Source organism: Falco biarmicus, chromosome 12 (assembly GCF_023638135.1).
Source record: "Falco biarmicus isolate bFalBia1 chromosome 12, bFalBia1.pri, whole genome shotgun sequence".
In the NCBI taxonomy this organism is placed as follows: domain Eukaryota; kingdom Metazoa; phylum Chordata; class Aves; order Falconiformes; family Falconidae; genus Falco; species Falco biarmicus.
In genome coordinates this window covers 32321160-32348624 of record NC_079299.1, presented here as the reverse complement: position 1 = coordinate 32348624, position 27465 = coordinate 32321160, and the positions used below count along the sequence as shown (strand labels likewise).

Below are 27465 nucleotides of genomic sequence, written 5' to 3'. Positions count from 1 at the left end.
AACTGTTACAGCCACGTCGAGTGTTGTATTTTGCCTAAGCTGAGCAAATGCTGTGGTAGCACTTTTCTCCTCTCTTGCAGCTTCCAATTAATTCCCAGTTTTGTTTTAATTAGGGTGAACAAAAGAGTCTTTGTCACAGTACCCCAGTAGACTAGTAGCAGGCCAGGAAAACAGCAGTGATCTTTAAGAATGCTGCTGAGCCAGGCTAGGAGAAAAAAAATATCGATCTCTTGCCCAGTCAGCGGACAGCAGGATGCTCTGTATTTAGACTGTTTTACTGTTTTTCTTTCCCACTCAGGAAAAGGTTGGGTTATTCATAGGAATGTGTTTGACCCACCTAATACAAACAAAAGCTGGTGCGGATTCAGGGCATGCTGCGTTTCCCCTGGGCATGGCTGTGCCGTATGGTAGCTCCCTCTGTGCTGAGTCACATGGATTCAAGGCCGAGCCAGGCACTAGTTTTGTCTTCTGTGAAATGTTTTAAAACAAGACCTTTCAAAGACCGGAGCATGCTGCACGGAGCCCAAAGCCAGCTCCCACTGACAGCGTTTGTAAACTAGAGCCTCCAGAAACGCCAGAACATGCTTCCACCCAGCCTAGGAAGGGCTCGGACAATAAACATCATGGATTTGATCTTTGCTCTGTATTGCGCAAGAACTTGGCATAGAAGCTGAATTCCTAGGGCATCACTCGGCTCTCCTGACAGACACGGTATCGTACTGTGCTCCTCCTGCCGTAGCGTGTTGCCCGGGTTAGTGGAGCCGTGCTGTCCTCTCTAGGCTGTGAGGCAGAGATGCCACTTCCAGCCTTTCATCCCACCAGTTACCCACGAGTTAGGGGGTGAGGCCAAGTCTGCTGGAGGAAGCAGTGCGTGCTTGTCGAATCCAACGCGCAGCTGCCAGGGGGTGGGGATCAAATCTGTCCCAGTAGCTGTCCTTCAGACCCTTCTGGGCGCTCAGGAGTACATGGGCAGACCCTCCCCTTTTACTAGTGTGTTGAGTTGTCTGTAAAATATGTTTGGCTGCAAGTTTTCAAAGGCTGGATGTGCCCAGTGGGTGTGGGGGAGTCTGACGTGACCATGGGCAGAAACCTGAAGAAAAAGGGGAGGAGGCAACAACAGTGGAAGCAAAAATATTTCAGGCTTGAAAGCATGCCAGGGGAAAGAAAAAAATTGATAGCAGGAAACGTTTTTGCCCTGCCATGGTGTAGGATGTTTTTTTCTTTCCCCCCTCCCATTAAAGAGCTTTGACTGTGCGCTGGTGGTGGGGCCGGGGTCTCGCTGCTCCCCCATCCCGGCGTTGGCAGCAGGGCGCGTGAAGCTAGCCGCGATAACGGGAAGGCTGCCGAGGGCTCCTTCAGCTGGCGGAAGCGGCGTGGTGCCAGCCTGGGCTGGTTTCTGTGATTACGTCCCTGCGGGTGTGTCGGTTAAAACCCCGCACGGGAGCGGCGTGGTCCAGGCAAATGCAAGTAGCCGAGCCGGAGTGGTCGTGGCATCAGCTGAGAAGAGATGGCCTCGGCGTGTCCCCCTGCGGCCTCCACACAGCCCGCCTTGCCCTCCGGACCTGCCGTCTTCAAAACAGTCCCCTACGCCTTCATCCTCCCGGAGATAGTGAGTATGCCGAGCTTCGCCGCGGTACACCCCCACTAATGGCTCCAGCAAATCATGGGGCTGAAAACCTGGGAGTAGCCCCCGACATGATCCCAAAGGTGGTGTTAATGGGAAGTAACATCTTCTCTTCTAGCTTATTCTGAATGCACAAGGGTGCCTTCGTGGTATGTTTTTTGGGAACAGCTTGAGGAGGAGATCCGCTCCAGCTCCATCCCACAGCTTGGGGAGGGGTGCTGGCTGGGTGGGCTGAGAGAGGCTGAAGAGCTGCAGGCGCCTCCAGGGCAGAAGCAGCTCTGGTTACTGCGTAGAAATTGCTTGAAAGTCAGGCGAATTTCCTCCTCTGTATTAAGCCTTTCCAAGGGCTCCAGGGCAATTGGGTGTCTTGTAACGTGTGACACTGATTCAACTGCTCATGGGTCCAGAGGGCACCCGGTGGGCCTGGCTGAGATAACTGCTGCTGTACTTTGGCACGTTAAACGGCGCTGGCGACCCATGCCACCCGCGCTCCACGGGCGCAGTCGTGTGTCGTGGCTTTGCCGTGAGCTGCCTGTGCCGGTGGGCTCAGCGCCCTGCTGCAGACGGGGGGCAGCTTCATCCATCGGAGCTCCAGCAGCATAGGGCAGCATCAGCTCACCCAGATAACTCCGTGCGCTATTTGTGCACTGTAAATATTTTAGGTGGATCAAGAGTGAGCGACTCAGCCCAGGCTGTGCGTGGAGTCAGGCACGCTGCAATTTCAAGCCCAGGAGATTAATGAGCGGGCAGGGCTGGGCTGACGCAGCCCTTCACCTTTCCCAGATTAACGCCTGTTTTCTGGCTTCTGCACCAAAGCCCTCTGGGTGAGATGTGTCCTTATGTTGAACACAGCAGCATATCTTTCCCTTTTGTAAAAAAGTTGTTTTGAAGCATTTCCCAGCAGCGTTCAGGGAAACTCGTGCCATCTTGCAGTGCTGCTGGGATGCTCCGGGAGGCTGGTTGGTGCTGCCTGAGGGCGCAGGGGTTGCTGGGGGCCGTCCCAGGGGGGAGGCGAGGAGGGACACGGGGAGGAGAAGGGGCTTTCCCCATGCTCAGCTCAGTTGAGGTGCCTGTGTTTGTCCCTGGCAGCTCTGCGGGACCTGGGTGTGGATCCTCGTTGCTGCTACCTCCGTCTCCTTCCCACTGCTGCAGGGATGGGTGATGTACGTGTCCGTCAGCTCCTGCCTCATCTCCCTGCTGCTCCTCTTGAGCTACCTCTTCGGCTTTCACAGAAACAGCGAGAACTGGAAAGTGCTGGTAAGGAGGGGCTGGGACTCGGGCGCACGCTGGCAGCAGCAGCGTGGGTGCATGACCACTGCGCCTGGCAACGAGGTAGCCAGCCAGCCGCTGGCCCTTCCGCAAACCGGCCCTTTCGCCTTGATTGGAAGTGCTGGGGGGAGCAGTGCTACACCACTGCCGCTGCACGGGGAGGGTCTTGCAGGTGCCGAGGACAGACCTCATCCTCGGGGTGAATCGGAGGGCAGTCCGGGGCAGCTTTCATCCACGCCGCTGCCTTCTTTTTCAGGACAGTTTGTACCACGGTGCCACGGCCATTCTGTACATGAGCGCTGCTGTCTTGCAAGCCAACGCGACCATCCGCTCTGAGCTCGGCCCCGACTCGCCGCTTCACTACCAGCTCAACAGTGCCGCATCGGTGAGTGTCCAGGAAACATCGGGCAGGCTGGAGCACCCCCAGTTCCCCTCGGGGAGATGCAGGAGCAAATACTGAAGCTGCAGCAGAGCCATCCCAAGCCCAGCAGTGTCACACGGGCCAGAGCTTTAGCTCCTTGTTCCTGCTGTGTCATGCAGCCAGCATGAGCTTCCTGGGGTCCAGCAGCTCATGGCCAGCCTCACGTGGCTGCCTTCTGCGAAGGGGGGGCTTTGCCTCTTCTTTGAGGCTGGAGAGAGCTCTAGGCTGGGAGGCTTCCCCAGGGCGAGAGCACTGAGAGGAGCTGGGGTTAGACTTTCCCAGCTGCCCCCAACTTTTGCTTTTCTTCTTCTCATGCAGTTCTTCGCCTTCGTCACAACCTTCCTGTACATCCTCCACGCCTTCAGCATCTACTACCAGTGAGCCTGGCAGCGCTGGCCTCGCCTCTGCAGGACGAGGGCTTCCCAGCGCAGGGGATGGAGCTGTCTTCCCCCAAGGTGTCCCTGCCCCGGCCCCGCCACCCACCCTGTGGGGACAGCAGCTACTTTTTGACTCCGTGGCAGGAGGGATTTTTGTGCGGCGGTGCTGTGTTGGTGTGCTTGTGGGGACAGTTTGTGGCTTGCCCGTGGGCTATGCGAGGGGAGGGACTGGGTCAGGCTCTGAGCCGGCCTCCCACTGATGTTCCACCACATATAGATACCAAGGAAAGGGGAGGAAAAAAAAATATCGGTTCCTTCAGTAAAGTTTCCTTTCTTTTATTATTTTCTTCTCTGTGGTTCAGCTAGATTCACTTCCCAATGCAGAAGTGCATAATATACAATATTGTTCCCTGACTTTCAGATAATTTTATTTCATATATGCAGTACTTAGAATAAAGCATCTACTAACAGTGTCTGACCAAACAGGTTTTGACCGCTACATAAGCCATGTTCATTGAACAAGCTAATTTTACTCTGTAAGAGTTAAAAATTTACTTTCAAAAAACAGAAAACAGTCACAGACTTAAAAAGCTACAACAGGCTTTTTAAACAAGTAAGGCATAGAACTTCTAACAAACTTCTAGATAAAGTATAAAACTACAGTGTGAAAAGACTTATTACTACAGTTATTCACAGCAGTTCTTCCCCCGTGTCTGCTAATTGCCATTACAAAATGTGCAGCCACAGCGTTCAGTCACTGGCAGCGCCATCACCTAGTGCCGGTGACAGATGTGTCCCTCCTCTCTGCATCTTCAGCAGCGGAGTGACTGGTAGAAGGAGCTCCCTCCTCTCTCTGCCCCAGGTAATCCTCGGCCTCTGGGATAGCGCTGACTCGCAGTACGTCCAAGTAGAGAAGGTAGTCCTGGAGACAAGCTGGCAATGGCAATTCCCGAATAAACCGGTCTGAGCGCAGGCGTTTGCTCGTTAAAATGGCCCGAATCTCAAGACGACAAAGATGAGAGAGGGAAGGAATGAAGGCTGAAAAATTAAAAAACAAATCGAACGCTGAACAGGACACCATGGGATTACATCAGTTGCCTGTGGTCACTGGGTTTAGCTGGATCCCATCCGAATCCCCGTCTCTGGCAGGTAACAAGGCAGAGTTCTTGACAGTAAAGGGCTGTTGCCTGCTAGAATCAGCATTTTTGGAATTTCCCTACAGTAGCTAGAAAAGCTACCTTGAACTTCCAGAAACTGTGTCAAAGAATCATTTTATCCTTAATCAGAAAGTTTCACCTAACCAGCCTAGAACAGCTCCCTAACCTGGGGGGAGAGGGGCTCCTGCCACCTTACAAGTTTTCAGTGCTTAAGTCTAGAAGTAAAGCCAGCAACAAAGTAACACATGGGAAAACACTTCTAGGGCAAGTACCAAACTACACGCCAACTGAGTCGTTCTAACGTGCTGCTAAATCGCTTGACGTGGGACAACCACTGTGTGAAAAGATACACAATGTCTTGGTAGCTGGGGGCTACAGGGGTGGCTTCTGTGAGGAGGTACCAGAAGCTTCGCCCATGTCTGATGGAGCCAGAAGGTGCCAGAAGCTTCCCCCAAGTCTGATGGAGCCAGTGCTGGCTGGCTCCAGCCAGACCCGCTGCTGGCCAAGGCCCTCAGTGACAGTGGCAGCCCTCTGGGATAGCATAGTTCAGGGGAAAAAATGGTGCAACTGCAGCCCAAGAGAGGAGTGACACCATGTGAAGGGAGGGAGGTAGAGAAAATCGGGAGCCTAAACTGAGAAGACCTACGCGAAACACACCCACGCTGAACTGAACAATGCAGTGAGTAAAATTCATTCAAACGTGTTTTGCTCGTTTAGGGTAACAGCTGGTTTTGCTCCCCAGTATGGACAAGCAATGTGTATCAACTCGGAACCTTCTCTGCCAGCGGGCGTGAGCCCAGAGAGCCGTTTCCCACTTGGAGCCCGGAGGTGTTAGATGCAGGGACTTTTTTTTCCCTAATGGTATTGCTTACCGAAATGGCTCTTGGGAGTCCAAGTGAACTTCTCTTTGTAGTCTGTCAGGTCTTGCTCTACAGCTGGAGGGAGTCTCTTCCAGTTTGTGAACTCCAGGATGAAATTCAGGGTGCTCTCACTCACAGAGAAAATCCTGCATAACAAAAACTCCCGTAAAATATCATTTTACACAATAGTATAAATATAATAATGGAAAAGCTTTACTATTTTCTAAAAAAATCCTCAACAACCTACATCCTAAGTCCAGAGACAGAAAACTATTAAAGAGAAAGTGAAAGTAATTCTGACAGCACAGGCCTCTATACTAATGTAATTTTATCTTCCTCTGTTTCTTTTTAGGAGTAAGTTAGACTGTAAGAGGAAAGTATCTGCTCTGAAACTTAAATACCTCAGAAATAGGCAGTATTCTCCTCTGCACTAATTTCTTATTCCACTTAAATTTTAATAAGGGGTCAAGGCACCAGAGCTTTACTACCACATTTGGGGGGAAAATGCACATATATTCAGATACTTAGCTATTAAACCAAACCACGAAGTTTACAAGTGTTTCAAACTCTCCTTCTACCAGCGATTGCATGTATATGTATTCAGAAATCAGTATGATTTACTTTTAAAATCCTCAGCATGTGCGAAGAACCTTTTAACAGCAGCTTAACTGAACAGAGCGTATAAAGAGGTTTAATTAACAGCAGGTACAATGACTGTTCTAGTGTTACACATGAGGAGGAGCCAGGCGATTTCACAGAATGTTGGCTAGATGTGTACAACCCTGAATTTTCATCGGAATGGAAATGTAAATGCTCTAAAGACAACAAAAATACCAGGCTAAATATTTTTAATACACTACTTTTTACAAGAGATTAATGTCAAAAGTATTTTATGTCCCTTCTAGTCTTTACTATTTCATTCTTCGCATTTGATTGATCTTACATACATTCACAAAAAGCATACAGGAGAGAGGTGCGATTGCCTAGCTTTCTGTAAGAGAATGATGGTTTTACTTTTCCCACTGGTAATTAAAATTGTCAGAGCTCTAGACTGACCACTTTATGACTGATTATACAGTTGTTTTGCACAACGAGTCTGAGACAGTTAATGAACCATATGAATATATGTCATTTGTTGTCTACTATTCTGTTACCTGCCAGGACAGAAGTTAACAGTTAATACTGAAGTTAAATTTACAAAAACGTTAACTTTGTAGATTATGATGCGGTAAGTGTTCTTTTAAAAAGTGGACACTTAAGCAAAGGAAGTAATTGGTATAGAAGTGTTTGTGGTTTAGGTAACAAGAATGCCAAAAAGCACCATATATGAGACACATGGACAGTGCGATTTGTTCAGGCACTAACTGGAACCTTGGAGCATGTTTACTCTGGCAGCCAGTCTCTTGGTCTTCTACGAATAAATGTGATCTACAGAAGCACAGATATACCATGCTTCGTATATGCTCCAATCACTTCAGAAAACCATGGATGCTAATGATTAATGGAATCTTACTGAGTCATAAACGAATGCAGTTAAAATGACCGATGATAACTTAACCATGATATCCTAAATATTGATTTATATTTCAGATACTGTTAAGTAAACCTTAAAATCCTCTTTCTTTCATACAGTTATGTAAAGCATGTAACGAGTTTACACGTATGACATTAGGCACATGGTGGTAGTGAAGTCTAAGTATCATCTTCATGGACAAGAAAAACACAGAAGAAAGTACAGAGACTTCATAATTTTAAATATAAGTTTAATTCTGTAGTGCCTAATTAAATACAAAACATCATCAAGCAGCTATTTGTACGTGGAAGAACTTAAAAAAAGTTAAAACAACAAAATCAGACTGGAAGTTTTGCCACATCACTTTGTTTAACACAATCTCTAACTGCATCCGTTTCCTCTCCTCCTAGCCTCGGCCCAGCTTCACTTTACATGTTTCCCAACCTTCCTGACCTCTTCCTTGCCATTTTAAATTCTTCTTACCGTTACAGTATGATACATACACAATTTGCAACTAAATTTGGGGGCTAATAAGAGATGTTAGATATAAAATTGCAAAACGATGCCTTTCTCCAGGGTAGTGATAATACAATTTCCATTCTAGCTTTCTTCCTAAAATAAACAGGTTTTTAACTGAATCCAGCCATTACGTGTGATTTATTCGGTAACCCCACCATCACGGCAACCAGTTATCAAGTACTATCCTCTGACAATGCTCATTAAATAACATTAGCAACAGCTTTGCAGATTAGCATACAATATTTAAGTAAACAAGATAACATTATCTGCTTACCAGAATCTGCGCATTAAATTCACCGGATTAAAACCAGCCAAGAGCAGATAAGGCAGCCATTCCTTGTACTCCTCGTGTGCTTTAATTGTGTAACTTATGAACTCCAGTAACTGGTCCCCAGAAGGCAGTGAACAGCCCAGCTTCAAGAACCGTTGAAACAAAGTAAACTTTTCATGGAACAGGCAATATCCCAGATTAATCCCAAGTAAGGTGATCCCGTATTTCAGGAAAATATCAATGAAATAGAAGAACCTATGAACAGCACACAAGCAACAGGACATCCTATTAGTTTTTCCCCAGAAAGCTAATTTCACTACTTGCCTCCAAGAAACCAAAGTTCTTCTACCAAAAATCCCCCCAAACTAAAGGAAAACGCAGCGTGCCGTTCTGACCGCAGCTCTTTCTGGAAAGCGCCAGTTTAAAATGCAGAACTACTTCAGGAGACTCCAGTCCCCACATTTAACACATTTGTTCCTTTTGTTCTGAAAAACCTGAGGTTTTGCCAGGCTTCCGACCCTTCAAAGCAGGCTTTCTGACCACAAACTGCCCAAAGTCATCACTGAGCAGCACCTGTAACACAGGGGTATCGCACCCTGCCGACCCCCCACTGCCTGCCACCAGCAGCAAGCGCCGTGCCCGCTTGGTTAGGTTTCACCTTGAAGATACGCCAGTTGCAACAGACACATGGTGAAAACACCAGATGACTGCACCCCAGAAGTCAGGGATCAGCCCGATGTTCAGCCTTGCGGAGGGTTTAATTTACATCCAGCTGTATTTGCGGGAAGCTCTGCAAACTCGCTGCACACAGCATCCCAGTGACACACCACATACATATACACACACACTTACGAGTCAGGCTTTCATACCTTACTACTTTTTCTCCCAAATTATAGCCTTTGCATTATGAAGTAAGCATTGTTTTATCTCCTGTTGAACACCAGGGGTAGGCATCACTCACCAGGCATACAAAGAAATGGCTCATGATCTAGAAGAACCCATCATTCAGTTCCCCAGCCCTCCTTACCGCTACAGTGCTGAGCTGATTAATTCTGCTCCTCTTATGCACAAGACTGGCATACAGAAATACAGGAATACACTATTTTTTCCCCAATAACTTATCCTTACTGAAAAGGATCTGGCTACTTCAGAGTCCTTGTGATCCAATTAGCATCACAAACGTGTTGATAAGCCCTTCTGGAAGCAGGAAAACTGCAATTATGTTCTACAAGACTCTTCTTCAAAGAGCGGGAGCTTCCCCTTGGGGATTTCCGCAAGGTTCTTCGGCTGGTGCGTGCAATCCAAGCCCCACACACCCTTCGGATGCTTACTGTTTAACTCTGTCAGCTCGAGAATTGAGGAAGGCAGGCAGGAAAACTGCACATTTGAGAAAAGTTAAATAAAAGGCCAACAGAATTATGAATAGTTTCAAAATATACGAGGTGTACCTACTCTTTTTGGAAGACCATACACATGGGTGATCTGCAGTCGAAGTTAAGGCACTCCTGAGCATCAGGACTATAGCCTTCCTTAAGTAACATTTCCAGGCACTCTTTATTACCACCATACACTGCTGAGTACACAGGGCTCACTTTGCCTTTGCCTTTGTCACAAATGCGATCAGTAATTGGTATTAGCAACTCCAATATCCTGCAAAGATTTAAAAACACGATTTATTTTGTGATCTGATGCAATGATTAATTTTAAATGTATGGCCATTTTTTATATGGTCATTATAACTTAAGAGGAAAATCCTACCTGCTTTTCACTACAGAGTTCATGTAAAAGAACAATTTTTATCATTTCATACATAGATCCATCACGAACGCTGTGCTTTGGCATGGGTTTAGGCTGGCAAATAAATATTTTAATCCAAACCAGGGACAAGTTATTTCCTATCATCCAACAAACATTTTTATAGCAATAGAGCACACATTAAATCTAGATTTCCACGAAGCCTGAAAACAAACTGAAAATGTGGGTTGCAAATAAAACGAGTATTTACTTCTGTTCATTGGCACTCAACAAGATGCTGAAAGAGAAAAATTGTCCTATTTCATAGCTCACACTCCAGTCCACATCCTTTCCAGCTAACAAGGATTAGTGACAAACACCACTTCCTTTGCTACTGGAACTTACTGGTCCTGCTCAGAGGTCACCGGTTACGTATCGCTGCAAAAGCTATAAAGGCAGCATTTGGTTTACAGACATTTCTAGTACTGACAGCTTGGCTAACCCACCTTCCATTTCTGAGAAAATGAACAAGAACCAGCTCCCTCAGTACCTGCTGCAGCCTGCCCTCCTTGCCATTTTGAGTAGAGGCATCAATTTGTTGCACAAACTTTTCATGACAGCTCAGCTGATGATCTCCTTTTGCTAGGGGTTGAGATCAAACGTCTAATCATTTTGCAGTTAGTATCATCATGAATGTATTTACGTGCTGTCACACATGCAAATCATGGGCTTCCCGAGAGATGCTTCTCTGAAAAGACCTGCTACTCTGGGAACTTCCTTCCGCTCTTGGCCTTCTGCTGTCAGAGGGACTTGGATCACTGGGATTGGGCAAAGCCACAGACGTATTTCTAGAAGAATTAAAGGAACTGTTCCGTGGCTTTGATTTTCTGGCTGGTTCAGCTAACTCATTATTTGCATGTGACTACTTCTTCTACCTCACGGTTAGGAATATAATTCTAATTAGCAGCTGTTCAAGTCATGTGTAGAGCATATGTTATTGTTATTTGCATTGTAAAATGTACAATGGCTATCAAGTGAATCGATATCTGGTTCGGCACCATGGAACACCCTCTAAACTCATCAGGACGCGGCTCAGACCCAGGCTACATGCTCAATTAAAAGCAGTCGGTCGCTTTACTGGGACTACTTACAGACGTTTAAGATACGAAAATAATTAGGCATTCTAAACTACGGAACAGCCTGAGAACTCATTTTTCTTCCTTTTAGAGCTGAACTTCTTCTTTGACCAGAATCTTCTGTCTGAACGTCTTTTTAATCACCTACTTCTTATGGCCCATTTCCGCCGCTGCGTGAATAGGTAACTGCCAGTTATCCTCGTTGCAGTAGAGGTTGGGATCTGCCCCCTTTGCTAAGAGCAGTTCCACACAGGCGACGTGGCCCTCCTGCGCGGCGATCAGCAGGGGGGTGGCTTTGTCCTTGGCTTGAGAGTTTACGTCTGCACCTGACAAAAAAGCCAATACTTTACATCGCCACTACAGGACACAAAATAAACAGCAAATTAGCGTTAATCAGTAACTGGTTTTCATGGGGTGGCTTCACAACACAACAGGTTTTCCACAGCAATAAGGAAACGTTAAGTAGCTTGTTGCTACGTTTTTTAAACAGTCAGTGCTTTAACATTACCTCTGTCAAAGATCAGCACACCACCAGAAAAATGTGCTGGAGGAAAGGCAATGCACCAGGCAATCTTTTGATTGCAATTATTTTTTTAAGATTGTCCCCGTTTGGTAGATCAGTACTATTTATCTGGTCAGGTCATGGCTCCCTTGGGCTTAATAGTTATGGCAATTAATTTTGGTTGTAAGAACACATGCACTTTGACATATAAGACTTGTCAACTATGTGAATGGAACTGTTGCTGTCCCTTTATGACCAGAGAGAGGCATCTTCACGTAGCCTAAACGACAGCCTGTTAAAAGAACAAAGTCCTCAAAATCAGACCGCTAACACTGTACTACTGAGGGCTTCTAGAAGACTCTGATGATCGTTAATCTTTTCTGTCGTTTCGATTTATTATTTCCTACTGTCACTTGCTGAAAACTCCATTACATTATGAAAATAAGTTTTAGGCAATTAAGATGGTTTTGCATAACCATCTGCAACTATAATTACATCAAAAAATACTGAAATTTGAAGTTACAAAGTGCATGAGTGGAACTATAATTTCATCTGGTGATGGGTTGTTGCAAGTTTAAGAACAACGAAGCTAAATGAATGATCATTATTACCGTGGGATACAAGCAGCCTTAAACTCTCCAGCTTTCCATACTGAGCAGCAACAAACAAAGGTGTAATTCCAAAGTCATCCTTACATTCCTTGCTTGCCCCTTTCTCCAGGAGTATTTTCATTATCTCAGTGCATCCCTGAAAGAAATATTTTTATTCTTAACCAATAAAGCAGCAGGGAACTGACATAATCTATTTTCCCCCACCCATTCCTAACAGAAATAAGAAAAAATGCAATTTACTCAATAAAAGATGTACCGAATGATCTATGGCAGCCAATTAATTTTTCACATTTGTTCATTTACATTATACATACAAATAGAAATTAAACCAGTTTATTAGAACCATTAAGCTGACGTATTCCTATTCTGGAAATACGTCATACATCTCACTGATGATGACATACTATACGGAACTTTTTCTAAAAAAAAATCTTGTAAGAGATTCACTTCCCAAATACAACACATGAGCTTGGGAGCACAAGCAATGCTTATAATACTTAAATAATTATTGCTTCACAACATCGACATCTCATGTAGTTTCATACACGTTCTTCAGTGCAGTGCATGCCCTTCAGCGTTTAGACAACTTTAAGACTGATAGGGTAGGTTAGGAAAAATTACCAATAAAAAGGCAAAGAAATAGATCTATTATCACTTAGAATACACCCGTTACATGGAAATTTTGTGATACACTTGCAGGTTACCTGAAAAGAAGCTTGGTGCAATGAATTCCATCCAGACCAACAATGAGGTCCTTTAACATTTGCTCCATGTTGGAGCAGCAAGTTTACAATGTCTGCATGCCCATTTTCAACAGCTTTGAACAGTAAAAAAAAAAAAAAAAAAAAAAGAAGAAGAAAAAAAATTCTAATTAAATGGGTTTAAAGAACTCACTGAAAACACTGCTGACTTTCTGACACAACAACCATAATTCTTTTGAACTTGCCTTATGTAAGATTAATTGCCTTTTACATTTACACCCCCAAAACAGTACTGGAGAATGGAAATTTATCCACCAAGTTTTTAGACAGACTTGTTAAAATTCCACCTATGTTGGGCTAACACAGATAACAAAAGCAAGTTTCTCTCCTCCCTCTTTTCTCGTAGAACATGGAAACAACTCTGCAGCAGGCACCAAACTGCATGACAGTTGCAATGGCCTCCCAAGCTTGAGAAGCCCAGCGGCTATCTTTCTTACTTTAAAAAAACCCAAAATTTTAAAACTGCTTTAAACACTTACATAAAATTAATTTATAATGTGTACATTTAATTTCTGCTAATGCAATTCATTGACAAAGCCTCTTTTAGCATCCCGATTGATCCTCAAGTTTTTGCCAGCAGCAGTTCTACCAAGGCACATTTCCTGCGTAACCCTAAAAGCCGGGTTTGGTGATAAGTGACCTGTGAACAGTTGCTGCTGACTGAACGCAGAGTATTAGCGCCCGAGCTCGACAAAGGAGCGCCCCAGCTTGTAGTACTCCATGTCCAACACAGCGCTGTGCCATAACCCCGCTGCACAGGCCGCACTCACCTGACCAGAAACATTTTCCTTTTTAAAAATCTCTTGGCTACGCAACCGCAGGAGCGCTCCCTGGCCCTGTCTGATCTATGTAAGCACTTGTACCCCGTGTTACCATTACGCAGCGTACTTGTAACGGCTCCCCCACAAGCACTACCTGTTACCAATTGTTTATAGCGAATCAGCTATTTGGATGCTTAAAAGTAACAAGTGAATAGACTCGTAAAGAAAGGTAACGTGGCAGCCACGATGTTTGCCTGGGTACAGAGGTCAGTAAAGCAATAAGTGTATTTCATTAGATAATTCAGTCTCAGAGGATTCACTAGAGCGGAAGCTTTAAGCACTTAATTATGACAAACATAAATCATAGAACCCCCCCTCCCTAAAATAATGGATTTTAATTGCCAAATTAGGGAATGCAAAAAGTCTGTCCACATAAGAAGTGGGGAGTAATAATAATAAGATCTAAAAAAAGACTTGAAACACCCTCATCTAGCTGCAATCCTATACCTCCTAGACCTTGTCGGTGCTAGAAAGAAAAGGTGATGCAGAAAACTGATTTGGCTTTGCAATTTTGTTTTAAAACACAGTCTGAAGCAGATGTAGCCATAAATACAAGATAATTTCTAGACCCATTCCATCTCTGAGTCTACAGTGTAGTATTTAGGCCACAAAATACAAAACATGGCAGGCAGTGAATGAACTCTGGTGGGTTTAAGCTCAGTGAATAAGCTTTTCCCCACTGATGGGTTGTTCTGACAGCTTGCATCACCTAGGAATAATGGGGTGGTTGCTTCGGTGGTGACTTCATTGGGGTCTGCCCCAGCTTCCAGAAGAACACGAACACTTTCCAAAGACCCGTAGCGTGCCGAAAGGTGCAGTGCACACATCCCTTCAAAGGTCTTTGAGTTTAGGTAGTCATCGGATGGTGCTACAAATGAGAAAAATGGACAGGGGTGTGAGGGGAGAAAAAGTCTGTTTAGCAATGAATTACAAAACGCAGTTGTCTTAAAATAATGCAGTTATTTGGGTCGTGTGGCCTAGAGGGCACCCACAGATGCACCATTATCAGCTCCGTGCAGCAGCAGTGCAGTTGCTGCTGGCCCTGTGCAGGCACCTGTCTTGGCCAGAGCATGTCAGGCAAGCAGCATGTTCCTGTTGGATCCAGCACGCTAGTGTCTGTGGGACCACACTGAGACACGCAACAGGACCGTGACAAATGTACCGCATTTCTGTCACATCCATCAGGGTGATGGGGAGCAAAGCGCGCACCTCACAGCCCGTCCCCCTCACCTGCCTGCAGCAGCAGCCTCAGGCATCCCGCGGAGTCGTGAGCCGCAGCCTCATGGAGGGGCACCCAGCCCCTGTTGTCGGGCACGTCGATGCTGTAACCCTGCGCCACCAGCTCCCGCAGCGCTGCCGCGTCGCCCCGCCGTGCCGCCAGCCCCGCGGCCGAGCACCGGTCCGAGTAAGCTTCCGTGAAGTCCATGGCGGTGCTGCGGGGGAAGGCAGAGCGGCTCAGCACGCAGCCGGGCGGGGGAGCGCCGGGCCCGCCCCGCAGTGGCTCCTCCCCCCCCGCCCCCGTTGGCAGCGCGCAGGCCCGCGGCGCGGCGGCCATGTGGGTGTTCGGCTACGGCTCGCTCCTCTGGAAGGTGGATTTCCCCTTCGCCGAGCGGCTGGTGGGGCGCGTCCCGGGCTACAGCCGCCGCTTCTGGCAGGGCAGCACGGACCACCGCGGCGTGCCGGGCAAGGTGAGGCGGCGGCACCGGCATCGGGCCCGGCCCTGGGCCCGGCGCGCCCCCCCCCGCTCGGGTCCGTGTGCAGCCCCGGCCGCTGCCCGGCCCCCGCTTCCGCGTCCCGTCCGTCCTCCCCCTTCTCCCTTATTCCTCTGAGGCGAGAAGCGCTTCCTGAAGTCCCCGGGGGCATTTTCTTCTCCGCTGTTGGTTAAAGAAACCCCAGCAAACGTAACGGGAGGGGAGCGGTAACAAAACCAAGCAGCAGCCCGTCCTAACGGCTCAGCCTAACGGAGCCCGGCCTTAGGGACACGACCCCGAGTACGGGGAGAGCCCCCGGTGCGGGGCTGGGCTTGGGAGGGAAAGGCCAGTTTAGAAGTGTTGATCTGAGCGACCACCTCGCTGGTTTGCAGCATTTTTTGGGTTTTTGTTTTTGTTTTTTTTTCCTCTTTACTTTCAAATGAAAACTCGTAGAGGAGGAAGTACTTCCTATCTGAAAAAAAAAAAAAAAAAAATCAAGCAAAACAAAAAAAGCCTCCAAGAAACTAAAATTCCAGAGCTGAGCGTTCCCAGTTTCATGCAGACACATGTATTGGTAAGCCAGGGGAATGAGAGTAACAGAGCCCTACTGTGCCTCACAGCCTGTACCAGCACCCTGCCCACAGGAGGGCTGCTGCCCCCGCAGAATCCCAAACAGCTCCGCAAATGGTAAACAAACAGGAGGTTACGGGAGCACCAGCAAGTTGACTTTGGCGTGGCAGGACTCTTATTTACAGCTGCAGCTGCTGCTCACAGTGCGGTCATCAGAAATGCAAAGCGATCATAATGTACAGAAAATGATAGCTGCGAACAGCTCTTGTAACAGTTTACCTACTTTGGATGCTGGTTTTGTATCACAAAAGTACGTTTTCTTGATGATCCCTGAAGCACTTCTCTAACCTGCACTCTAAAACTGGAGTACAGCTTTAAAAGAACCCCTTCAGAAAAGGCATAAGGAACCTTTTTAAAAATAAACCACAGCATGCTACATGTAGCATGGAGGAAATTTTCATCTTATTCTAAACAGCACTAGTTAGAACATCAAACGCATAACAAAATAATAAACAACACAATAAAACAACTTGCACAGTACGTGAAGATAATACACCCACCCCACCCCCTTGCATTTACTTTTCTGCAAGGCAAACCACCATGCTTCAGGTACTAACACAAGTTGGGCATCTAGTATTTAAAAAAAAAAAAAAGCTTACTGCAAGGAAATAAATTATGTGCAGGCAGACTCTGGCTCGGCATGTGTGTTTTTCAGGCTGGAGCAGCGCTGTGCAAATGCAGCTGTCCCAGTTCTGAACTCGAGCCCCAGAAGGCTTCGCCACGTTGCTTTTGTTGCTTTTAAGATGGAGTCGAAAGCCTTGCTTTGTCACATGGCTTACATGCTGTCGCACACTTACATGCTGTTGCGCACACACACACGCTGTCACACACACAGTTCCCGTCCCCAAACCTGCCTGGCTCCCAGCGGCCAGCGATGCGGCATGCCCCGCGCCCGGCTCGGTCAGCTCTGCGGCCGGGCAGCAACCACCATTGGCTGTCGCAGTGGGAACGCTCACTCCTCCGTACTGGTCATCCCTTTTCAAAGACTGTGTTTCTATAAGCATCAGGAAATTTCTGTTCCCATGCAAGCTAGGTGTCTACGTTATGTTATTCTCCACGCCTGCGTATAAACTTTTTACATACAAGTGAGAAGGTTCACCTCATTGTGCACTCTGGAGATGAAAAAAAATCTCGTAGTACTGTGGAGAAGCAACATGACAGAGAAAGGTGTGCTCCTTGAGGATAGTTTTACATTAATGAATTATTGGCACAGTTTTAAACAGGAATAGAACTGAGTTTGGCCTTGCTTTGTATGTGCTGTCCATTCAAAACCTCCCTGTTAATGACTGCCTGTAATTTAGCTTCTGTGTTGCAGACACCTTTCACTCAGAATTTAACATTTTGTTTATCACAGTTTTATCTAATACAGATAAAAAGCTATTCTCAGAAAATATTTATACTGGATCTCAAAGAAATAGACCTTACTGAGACTGTCCTGGATTAGTTCTCTCACTCTTTCATTACTTTTAATTATTTTTTTTCTTGTTTGGTTTTGGATTTGCTCATGATTTAGGGTAAAAGCCTCTGACTGAACTATGATTTTTTATTTTTTTATTATTTTAATTTTAGCCTGGAAGAGTTGTGACTCTGGTTGAAGACCCTGAGGTATAGTACTCCTGTTCTGTCTCTGTAGCATACAGAATGTCCTGTTGCATTCCCAGACTGTATAGTAAGTCTATTGTTAATTTTTGCTTCTCTACAAGCAGATATTTGAGTTATCTTTACCACAGTGAAAAGTTCTCTCAAAATTTCTCAGTGTTACACCAGTGACTCTTGATTGTTTCATATAAATCAACCAATCTAAACTAAGAAGCTACAGTAGTTTGGGTCTGTTATTACTAAAGGTATATTTTAAAGTGTTTTTAAGAATAGTCACTTTGGCTAAGTTAAAGGATGCAGAATTTTACTTTCAGCATACATATAGTGCCAATGATATGCCAGTAGCAGACCCCACACGTTATGCCAGAACTGAAATCTTGCCCTCCCACAATAAAGCCTGAAACAAATCAAGATTACATTGCAGTGATTAAAAAAAAAAAAAAAAAAGGAGATAACTTTGCTTCTGTTTTTACTACACAGATAAAACACTTAAGGAATTAAATGCCACAGCTGTGCTTTTGGTTTCTATGTAATACTGTGAAATTAGCTCCTGTTTAGAGAAGATGGTCGTTGGCCTGAGCCGCCTGTTCTCGCTTACGTTTTCACCTTTTCTCCAAGTCTCACACCGACAGCGCAGTGGAAGCGTGTGCAAGGGGAGCGCCTGGGCTGGGGAGGGCGGGCAGAACGAACAAGGCTTACACAGTCATGTGAGCTGGAGGAAAACCAAGATTCTTCTGCTTATAAAAGTACTTGGACTTACGTGTTACCCATTCCAATTCTGTTCGATAGTAAAGAAGCTATCTTCCAACTACCTGCAATTTTTTTTAGGGCTCTTGCCCAGCAGAACTCTCTCAGCTGGCCTGCTCACCAGCTGGGACAGCAGCAGCGAGCTGGGCTGGGGAAGCCCAGGGGTGGCTAGTGCAGGGTGCCCCTTGGATGCAGCTGCTTTCCTGCTCCCTGCTCATGCCGTGCCCCCTGCCGCCGTATGCCCTATTCTGGTGCCTTGCTGGGGACGGCTGCAATGGTCATGTCTGTCCAGCTTCACCCCTCTCCAGGAGAGGGAATCCCTGCAGGTACCAGTGCCTCCAGAAGAGCGGGAGGGAAGAAAGGATGGCATGGAAGCAGAGGGAGAGCAAGACCACATGACACTGGGCCATAAGACACGGAGGATGGGTGTTTTGGTCATGGTTAGTTAGTTGCCTTTCTACGCGGTTATGATATTGCCGCCTTACCAATCTATTTCCCTGAAATGGCAGCCACAGAGAGATAAGTTTAGCAGCACTCGAGAACTTCTGCTGGTTTTTGCAGTTAGCAAAACCAGCAAAATGCAACGTGCTGTCTCTCACTGTGATTTTCTACACCTTTCTAGTAAGGGTTTTTTTCACATTACTGTATTGCTGCGTACCACTATGTTACACAGAGGCCCATATCGACAAAGAATGGTTATGTTTGTTGTCACTCAGTTTGTATTGTTAAGCAAACTTACTTGTCACCACAGAAACCTTTTTCCACTTAGCAAACCAGTTTTGTTTGGTTGGGTTTTTTTCCCCCCTTTTCTCCAGAATCTTGTCGTGTGGCCAGATAATCACCCTTTACACACAAACATCAAATGACAGGACAAGTGATGTGCTTTAATTTCAGTTACTCATTCTGCAGTTTAAGAAGGTAACCTTGTTTTTAAGGCATCTTAGCAGACTACAGCAATTTTTCCCCTGCGCATACACCCTGAATGCTATGGTGACAACAGCAGGGGTACTTTACTGGCAATGCCAGCTGCCAGCTCTGTGCTAGCCTGTCTGTCCTTTTTCACTAGCGATACACAGAGGCTTGGAAACACCCAGTTTACAGACTTATTTTTACTTGCTCTATCTGAATTTATTTGCCAGTTAAGAGGAAACCACACAAGAAAAAAAAAGAGCATCACACTCCTTGTCAGGTTTCCAGATTATAATTTTCCATCATCTGAAGTAAGAATTCCCTATACTGAAAACTAAATAAATGAACTAGCAGTACTTGTCTGCTTTAGATCCATGTCTCCACCACACCCATATTTATTTTCCTATCAACAGGGAAGTAGGTCTGAATGGCAGGTTTAATGGCAGAGAGTAACAGGCACAGGAGAGGTCGTTTTAAAAACAAACACATTTCCTGCAGACAGCTGGAGCGAACCCGCATCCCAGATGGTCCAGGGAAAGCAAGGAACCCATTCTTGTATTCGTTAGCATTGTTTCTGGCCACAGCACATCAAATGCTGTAACCACCTACAAAAGTAGGCAAGAAAATGACTCCTGATTATTATTTTTTTTTCTCCCATAAAATGCCTTTGCCCAGCATACGGCCTCACTGCAAAATTCAATGCTCATGAATTAACACCACCACTCTAGCACTGTCTGATATCATGACTAAATACGAGGATCCAGTTTTAGGGGTTTACAAACAAACAAATAAATAAATAAATAAAAAGACCACAACAAAACAAAGCCCAACCTGAATTGCTTTGTCATCACCATTGTTGCACTGATACACATACCAACCGCAGGAAGAATCCACATTTCACGTTGCCAGCAGATGAAACAGACTACCATTTATTGTAAAACAGCACTCCTAAGAAACATTTGGTAGTCTTCAATAGATAAGAGACCATCACCATTTTTCTATGCTACTTCAAAACAAAACTAAAAACCCATGCAAACCTATCCCTACACAGATCTCACTGATTTGTTCACATAAAACTTGGTAGGAGAGTATAACTAATACACACCACAGTAAAATACTTTCTCTGTGTTATCACAGAGATGTTATCTGTGAAGAGGGTGAAGAAATACTCTGATTCTCAGAGATGGAAATGAAATTTATCCTAACTGTTTGCTGAGGTCCTGCATATACCACACTTAATGGTGCAAAACAAAGGTTCGTGTCTCAACTTTTTCTTCTCTGATTCGGTTTCAGTAACATTACCACACTCGTCCCTCCAAGCAAGTCTAACAGATGCAGCGGACTCTTGGGTCCTTAGAAACGAAGCTGCAACTAAACAGAGAAAGGACCCAATCAAGATTACTTCGAATTTGGCACTATTTAAATTTTAGCTCTCATACAAATTTTGTGAGGTCAGGAAGACCCTTTGTATCCTTTCTGCCAGCTCTTTAGTAGGCCATGCCAAAGCTATTTACTGCTTCAACTTGAATTGTAGCAATAAATTGTTTTATAAGAAAGGCCTCAGCATTAGCAAGAAAGCGGATGATCAATCTGCATTGATCATTACCATTTTGACAGAAAATTACCTAAATAAAGCAGCCCTTTTAGCCTGGGACTCCTACAAACAGTGCGAGAAATACCAATAAAAAGACTGAAAATGGAAAATAATTAATTTAAGACGATTTTACCTAAACACAACAGAAATACATTAATTTACTAGTATCCTTTTAAACACTGCTTGGATTTTCTTTTCTTCTGTCTTTCCACAGGGGTCTGTATGGGGTGTTGCTTACAGACTCCCAGCTGGACAAGAATGTGAAGTAAAGGCACACCTGGACTTCCGAGAGAAAGGAGGCTACAGAACTACAACTGCCATTTTCTATCCAAAAGATCTGTCGGTAAAACCGTTTGATATATTGTTATACATTGGAACTCGTGACAACCCTAACTACCTTGGTCCAGCACCTCTGGGAGAAATTGCTGAACAGATTTTTAATGCAGTTGGCCCTAGCGGAAGAAACACAGAATACCTGTTTGAACTTGCTAATTCTATCAGAAATCTTGTACCAGAAGAGGTAGATGAGCATCTCTTCTCCTTAGAGACACTAGTAAAGGAACTCTTGGAAAAGCATCAAAAACTAAATTGTCAGTAAAATAACTTCTTACTTTTAATGATCTAGCTTCATCTTCAGAGGAATGGTTTCATTGCACAATGAGTATATCACTTGGAGGCATGTTTCTTTGTACTATGCCATCTTATTTATTTTAATATTGCCTTCAAAATAATGATTATTAAAACAGTTACAAAAATTATTTCAGGAGTCTATCGAAGGGATACCAGGAGAAGAGTTTTGGGTTTGAATTTGGTATACTGGTTTTTATCCAAAGACTACATCTTTATGAAATTTCAAGAGAACCACTTAAGCTTCTCTTTTTTTGAAGATTTATTTAATTTTATTATTTCAGGTTTAATATGAATCATTAGAATGTTTTTAAGATCAAAATCTGCATTCAGACACAACTCCCATTGATTTAAGTGATCGTTTTTTCCGATTCAAGACCACAGGCATGGAGCTCAGTGCAGCTGAAGAGATAAATGTTAAGTAGTTGTTGTAAATTGCAATAGTAGAACATTTATATCATCAATCACTGAAATTGTTATTCCACTGAGTTTCTCATCTTACTCTTTATATATTAGTTTGTCCTTAAACACAAAGGATAAACCATTTCATTATCAAGGAAATAATTCTTTCCCTTGGGTCGTTATGTCAAGCCCCTGAAAACCAAAGCACAGGGTACTTGGACGCAAACAAGCCATAAAGTATCAGTGACTAATTACTTTTTTTTTTTCCTAAGATTAATCTAAAGAATAAGCCCAAAAAAGTTAAAATTAACCAAGAGTACGACTTGAAGTCCCAATGCAGCAAGAACGTTCAAAACTCTCATCTTAGTTACTTGCCTTTATGTGCTGTTGTAACCCCGCCTCTTGGTGAAAAAATTCAGCCTCTAAGGATAGGTTTTAAGCCAGTAATTTTCAACCACTGTTTCAGGGATTCACAGACAAAAGGTAATTAAGAAAGGAACCCCCTTTTCAGTAACTTGATGTTTGCTCTATGGACATGCAGACAAAGAGAGATGGAAAGCCACCAGTTTAGGCTAGTAGGCTTACTTTATGCAAAACATAAGCAAATGCAGTTTCCGTCCCAACGAGGCCTTGTCTTGCCTCTCAAAAATGCAAGTTATTTCTGTTAACTGTTAACAAAGTATATTTTTGTATGTTAATATAGGAAAAGTCCTATTTCAAACATCATGTAACATCACGTTTTCTCACACAGAACGTATGTCTGTTTAGTAATAGCTTGGAAGCCTGTATTTTGCATCAGTAATTGCAAAAAACTGTGTTTCTACTATACAGGTTGTCCCTTTCTCTTCTTTACATTTTGGTTTTTTATATTTGTAATTGCTTGAAAATATCAGGGTTATCTAAATAACAAGCTGCTATTATTTTACTTGGCCACCTATAAAAGCCAAGAAGAACATAAATGAATGTTGACAGGCAGCTAGATGAGTAGAAAACAGGGTATTAAAATTCAAACTTAAATTTGAGATAACTAGAGCACTAAAGTATTTAACCAAGATAGCTATGGTTTTTACATACCGTATTATAATTTTAGTGTGCTTCTGGCATCTCTCAAGCATTGAGAAAAAAACAGAAGTGTATTAGTTTTTAGAAGCTACTGTTTACTATGGAGAGTTGAATGCCACTATTTTAAGAGTACACCACGAGGTTTCACTTGGAGTACTCTAAACTGCAGAAGCAAATCCTCTGATCGTATTAGCAAGACAATCATACATACTGAGGCCTTGTTTTTCCATCAGTACACACGAGTTACTTGCAAACTGATGGAATATCCTTGATTCTTCACTGTACTGTGCTGGTTTAAGATTCTGCTCAGTTGTACTGTGCAGAAAAGCAAGCCCCACTAATGCAGCTGTACAGCAGGAGAAGAATGTGATCAGAACTTCCAGGTGTCTGTCCGCAATGACAGTCATCAAGACGCCCAAGACTGGAGCTGAGTGACTTCACGCACCAAAGATGAACAGCAGCAACCAGCACTCAAATCAACATTGTTGAACATGCTCCATCACGCATACATTTTACTTTGACTTGACTTACTTGACTATCTTTACTGGATACTTCATTGTTATTAAAAGTGTTGTGTGTGATTTATGTCAAGCAATGTTAAGCATTGAAAATAGTATTCTCCAAAAAAACCCCAACCGACAACAGCACCTCCTTTCTTGTGCTTACTTCAGGTTTAAGCAAGCTGTGGTAAAGTTGACACATGCACTGTGGCATGTCCACTCTATATATTTTTTAAAACTCCTTCCTCAAAGACTTATCCTTGTTCTTTAAAACAGGGCAGGGGATGCTTAGACTCACTAATGATCCAAAAATGTTTAGACTCACTAATGATCAGTGATAACTCCCTCTTTAAAACTTTTAATTATTTAAACACTTTGTTGAGGCATTGTGATTATGTATGGTTCTACATTCTCTCTTTAATTATATTCAGGACATTGTTGGTTCATTTACTTTCCAGATTCATAAAACTTGCAATAATGTCTGTCATGAAACATTCTAGTTTGTGCATACAACTTCAGTACAATAAAAATGAGTCATATTTACTAATGGTGTTGGAGAAGGAAATTTTCAGAAATATTATGTTTATTTAAAGTGTATGCATATTAGGATGGACATCAACATGTGTCTTAATTGCATCTTGCTGTAAAATGCTGTTAGATCTAATGATGAAAAACAATATGCAAGAGCTAGCTACTATTATGCAGTATTAAACTGCGTCAGCATTAGGAATTAATTCAAGCTGTGGTAATATACATTTGTTCTTGCTGTTTGGGATTTCAGCCACAACTCTGCCTACTGCCTCAGTCACCAGAACAAACCCCTGTAATTCTGTAATTTCTCAGATTACAGAAAAAAAGATAGATTAGCATACACTTTTTATATGCTATGCCATATATGCTTAAATTTCCCCCCCCCTACTGGTCAGAACTAAAATTTGTGGCAAATTATATAGATTTTAGCTATGGTTTCATTATACAACCACACACATGAAGCTACCTCTGAACTAAACTAGTTTCTGAGCTGTGTTTGAGGAAACAGTAGTTGTATCCATGTTGTCAGATTTTACCCCCTAGGATCCACAGACTCAAATCGCCAAGCAGTCAGTGTGGACCTCCGTCCCGTGCACGAAGGAAGCCATACGTAGTAGTATGCAGCGTACCAGGTCCTCCCTGGTCTGACTGCACAGTAACATTTGTAAGGCCACTTGCAGGAAGAGGAACTTGCCCAGCAGTTGGTCAAGATATGCCCTCCCTATGATGGTGAAAGGGATTACTACTGAGCAGTACATAAGCTGATACATCTGTAAATTATTTTGGAATCTTCCAAATAAAAGTCCGATAATGATTTAGGTTAAAGGGGAAAAAAAAAAGGTATGGTTTGTACAAAGACTGCAATAAGAGAGTTTAGTTTGATCGTGCTATAACATTAATAAAAATAAAAATGCAGATACCAAAAGTAGCTTCTTGTAATATCTGCTATTCCTTAGTATGATCAATTAACCATGACAGCAACAGTCATTTAATGGGCAGTCATCTTCCGTCAATATACAAATCTGTAACCTGAAAATGCAACATTTCACTTCGGTTTTTTGTCTAGCTTTCGGTAATAAGCACACTTCATTACCCATTTTGACTGCCACTGACAAAATTAATGTGTCATCTGACTTATCATGAAACTTCTGTAAATAGATTTGCATTTTTTAACACAGGAAAACTATACGGACAGGGGAAATCAAAGCATTCTGTAATTACCAGACTCTTTGCAGCATCCCCAATGATTCCTGTCTTTCCTTCTTCAGTCTTTCCTTCTATGTGCTCTGCGTTTCCCATAAATGAGTAAACAACAAAGGTCAGATGGGACCGGCCTAACCTGCGCTGATTTGGAAACTGCTGGACCATTCAGGCATATGTGCTTATATCTATGTATATAGACACACAGAGAGAACTTCTTTTTTTATACACATAAACCTTCGTTTGCTTTTATCCGTTGGTTATCTCTAACAGCTTTGTGCATAAACTAATTACTAAAGTTTGGAGGGTCACAGACCTTTTCAAAACAAACCCAAGCTAACTGTCATGCCTTCACCACACAAACAGAGGATTGCTAATGGTTTCCTTACTTTTGTATCACTACATCTTTATCCCCACTTTCATGCTTTCAGATTTTTTCACAAGGGTACATAAAGACTTTTTCTAGGCTAGGCTGCTTTCTAGAAACCAAAATATGATGATAATCCTTCAGAAAAGATAACTAAAGTGGAGTTTAGTTGCACAGAAGAATGCAAAGTTCGTTAATTCTTGAAATCACTTTAACACATCTAGCAAAACAATTTTCACCACAAATGCAAGAATAATATTGTGTCATATTGCAGCTCTGGTAACACCCGACAGAAAAAAAAAAAAAAAAAAAAAACCACACCAAAAAACAGGCAGTCAAGAGAAGCTCTGCAAATCTGAACATTTCAGGCAATTAAAAAAAAAAAAGAAGTGTAAGGAAAAAAATGTACCCGTTTGCTCAAAATACCATGGATAACTTACCCTTTACAAGCAGAAAAAAACCCAACCCAACATCAATATTTTGAACACCGCTAAAGCAACACAGTTACAAAATTGATTGCAGCACTGCCCATCTGCAATGTATCACTATTGTATATCATTATTTCCTGAAGTTCATCATGTTTAACTGATTTGCGGGCCCTTCCCATTCCTTCTTTTTGGTATGCAGGTGGATATAGGCTTTACTCAAACTAAGGAGCTGAAGATGTTGAAAAAACTGGCTGCTACAGCTCCCCGATCCGATCTATTGCTGTACCTCCGACCGCGTAACAAAAAAAGCTCTTTTTTCACTCTGTTCAGCTAAGCCACTGACTGGCAAAGGTGATGCAAACAGACACCAGGACAGCAAGCCCCCAGCCCGTATCTTGACCATCTACTACGCAAGTATTTAATGGTCACAAGATTACAAAGCAATGGTATTTCAGGTAGTTAGGCTTCTTTTAACAGTCTTCTGCAAAAGCTGGGCACTCACTTTGATGAGCCACTACAGTACAGCCCTGATTATTCCAGCTTTACGCTCCCTCAGTATTCTTAACATTCATTTCCTCACTCCTCCAGCTTTTTATTCAAGTAGCTTCCCTTTAATTGTTGCCCTCCTTTGTCTCAAACATCTTGCCTGCATCTTTCTACAACTTGGGGCTCTTTTCTGCATATATGCCACTTTCATTCTGCACTGGCAGAATTCTTCTCCCAGTCCAGCTACATCTACTTTGGCACCAGTTTAACATGGAAAAAAAAAATACCGCTACACCCTTAAACAAGAAAGCTACAGCAGCAAAGCTGAAAAGCATCGACTAGATTCAATGCAGCCATTTAGTCAAGTTTTAAGCTATCTCACCTGTATTATCCCCTCTGGAAACTGTTCTTCCTACTGGGGCAAAGTCACCCCAGGGATTCCAGACCATTTACTTTAACGTTTCAGACCCAGCTGGTTTTGCTGACCGTGAGCGTGAAAGCGGGTGCACGCAGCACCCCATCAGCACGGCCGCGATGGAGCAGGGCCCCACACACGCTCCTTGCACCAAACCACCGACCCGGCCACGCATCACCCAGATGTCCCTGGCCCCTTTCTCCATTGCCACTGGGATTTTCCCTGGTGTCATCTGCTCCCTTTGCCTGTAGGTACTTCTCTCACCAAACGTTTCAGTGCCCAATGAAATGAGAGCTCATTAGGGTTAATTAAGAATCAATAAACGCTGCCCACACGCCAGCGCTGTCCCGGTACCTCAGGCCGCACTCCCCTACCCGCAGCTCGGCCCGCGCCCGTTGGACTCACTGTAACGCGCAAGGGCTGTCCTCGCACCCGGCCTGTGCCGCGGACACGGAGCTGGCGCTGCTCTGTCGGGAGCAACTTGCGAAACACCGGAGGCAGAGGCAGCCCCGCCGGGGCAGGGCCCTCAGCGCCGGTACCCGCCGCCACAGAGGCCCGACGGCCCCGCCAGCCCGCGCTTGCAACCCGGCTGCAGCGCGCCCGCGCCGCTTCCCCTCAGGGCCTCGCAGCGCTCCGCCGCTCTTAGCGAGCCCGCGGCTGGCGGGGCGCGGGTCCCAGGCAGCCCCGCCGCCCCTCCCGCC

General features: G+C 44.4%; 3 protein-coding genes across 5 annotated transcripts; 2 read left to right on the top strand and 1 right to left on the bottom strand.

Annotated features, from left to right (window-relative positions):
- Positions 1-63: 63 nt before the first annotated feature.
- MALL (mal, T cell differentiation protein like) lies at positions 64-4162 on the top strand. The gene is made up of 4 exons (XM_056357597.1): positions 64-1609; positions 2714-2881; positions 3150-3278; positions 3633-4162. Exons 1-4 carry the CDS (start codon positions 1508-1510, stop codon positions 3693-3695), a joined length of 462 nt encoding a protein of 153 aa, XP_056213572.1. The 5' UTR covers positions 64-1507; the 3' UTR covers positions 3696-4162.
- Positions 4012-27408, bottom strand: ASB3 (ankyrin repeat and SOCS box containing 3). 3 transcript variants are annotated; one of them, XM_056357590.1, is made up of 10 exons: positions 27170-27408; positions 14807-15009; positions 14286-14444; positions 12699-12811; positions 11995-12130; positions 11030-11207; positions 9464-9661; positions 8015-8266; positions 5721-5854; positions 4012-4729 (listed from the first exon to the last, which is right to left on the bottom strand). In XM_056357590.1, the coding sequence occupies exons 2-10, from the start codon at positions 15000-15002 to the stop codon at positions 4461-4463; spliced, it is 1635 nt and encodes a 544-aa protein (XP_056213565.1). In that variant the 5' UTR covers positions 15003-15009; positions 27170-27408; the 3' UTR covers positions 4012-4460. The 3 variants fall into 3 exon arrangements, with proteins under 3 accessions (XP_056213565.1, XP_056213566.1, XP_056213567.1); XM_056357591.1 differs by having other exon boundaries at positions 12079-12130; XM_056357592.1 differs by lacking the exon at positions 27170-27408 and having other exon boundaries at positions 14811-14965.
- On the top strand, positions 15087-23880 carry CHAC2 (ChaC glutathione specific gamma-glutamylcyclotransferase 2). The gene is made up of 3 exons (XM_056357596.1): positions 15087-15264; positions 17467-17502; positions 20961-23880. The coding sequence occupies exons 1-3, from the start codon at positions 15130-15132 to the stop codon at positions 21342-21344; spliced, it is 555 nt and encodes a 184-aa protein (XP_056213571.1). The 5' UTR covers positions 15087-15129; the 3' UTR covers positions 21345-23880.
- Positions 27409-27465: the final 57 nt, after the last annotated feature.

Coding starts and splice junctions, on each gene's coding strand:
- CHAC2 (XM_056357596.1), top strand. CDS start 15,130: ATGTGGGTGTTCGGCTACGGCTCGCTCCTCTGGAAGGTGGATTTCCCC. Junction 15,265..17,466: donor ACCGCGGCGTGCCGGGCAAG/GTGAGGCGGCGG, acceptor TTTTAATTTTAG/CCTGGAAGAGTTGTGACTCT. Junction 17,503..20,960: donor CTCTGGTTGAAGACCCTGAG/GTATAGTACTCC, acceptor GTCTTTCCACAG/GGGTCTGTATGGGGTGTTGC.
- ASB3 (XM_056357590.1), bottom strand. CDS start 15,002: ATGGACTTCACGGAAGCTTACTCGGACCGGTGCTCGGCCGCGGGGCTG. Junction 12,812..14,285: donor AACCACCCCATTATTCCTAG/GTGATGCAAGCT, acceptor TACTGTTCAAAG/CTGTTGAAAATGGGCATGCA. Junction 5,855..8,014: donor AATTTAATGCGCAGATTCTG/GTAAGCAGATAA, acceptor TTTGTTATGCAG/GATTTTCTCTGTGAGTGAGA.
- MALL (XM_056357597.1), top strand. CDS start 1,508: ATGGCCTCGGCGTGTCCCCCTGCGGCCTCCACACAGCCCGCCTTGCCC. Junction 1,610..2,713: donor CCTTCATCCTCCCGGAGATA/GTGAGTATGCCG, acceptor TGTCCCTGGCAG/CTCTGCGGGACCTGGGTGTG. Junction 3,279..3,632: donor AGCTCAACAGTGCCGCATCG/GTGAGTGTCCAG, acceptor CTTCTCATGCAG/TTCTTCGCCTTCGTCACAAC.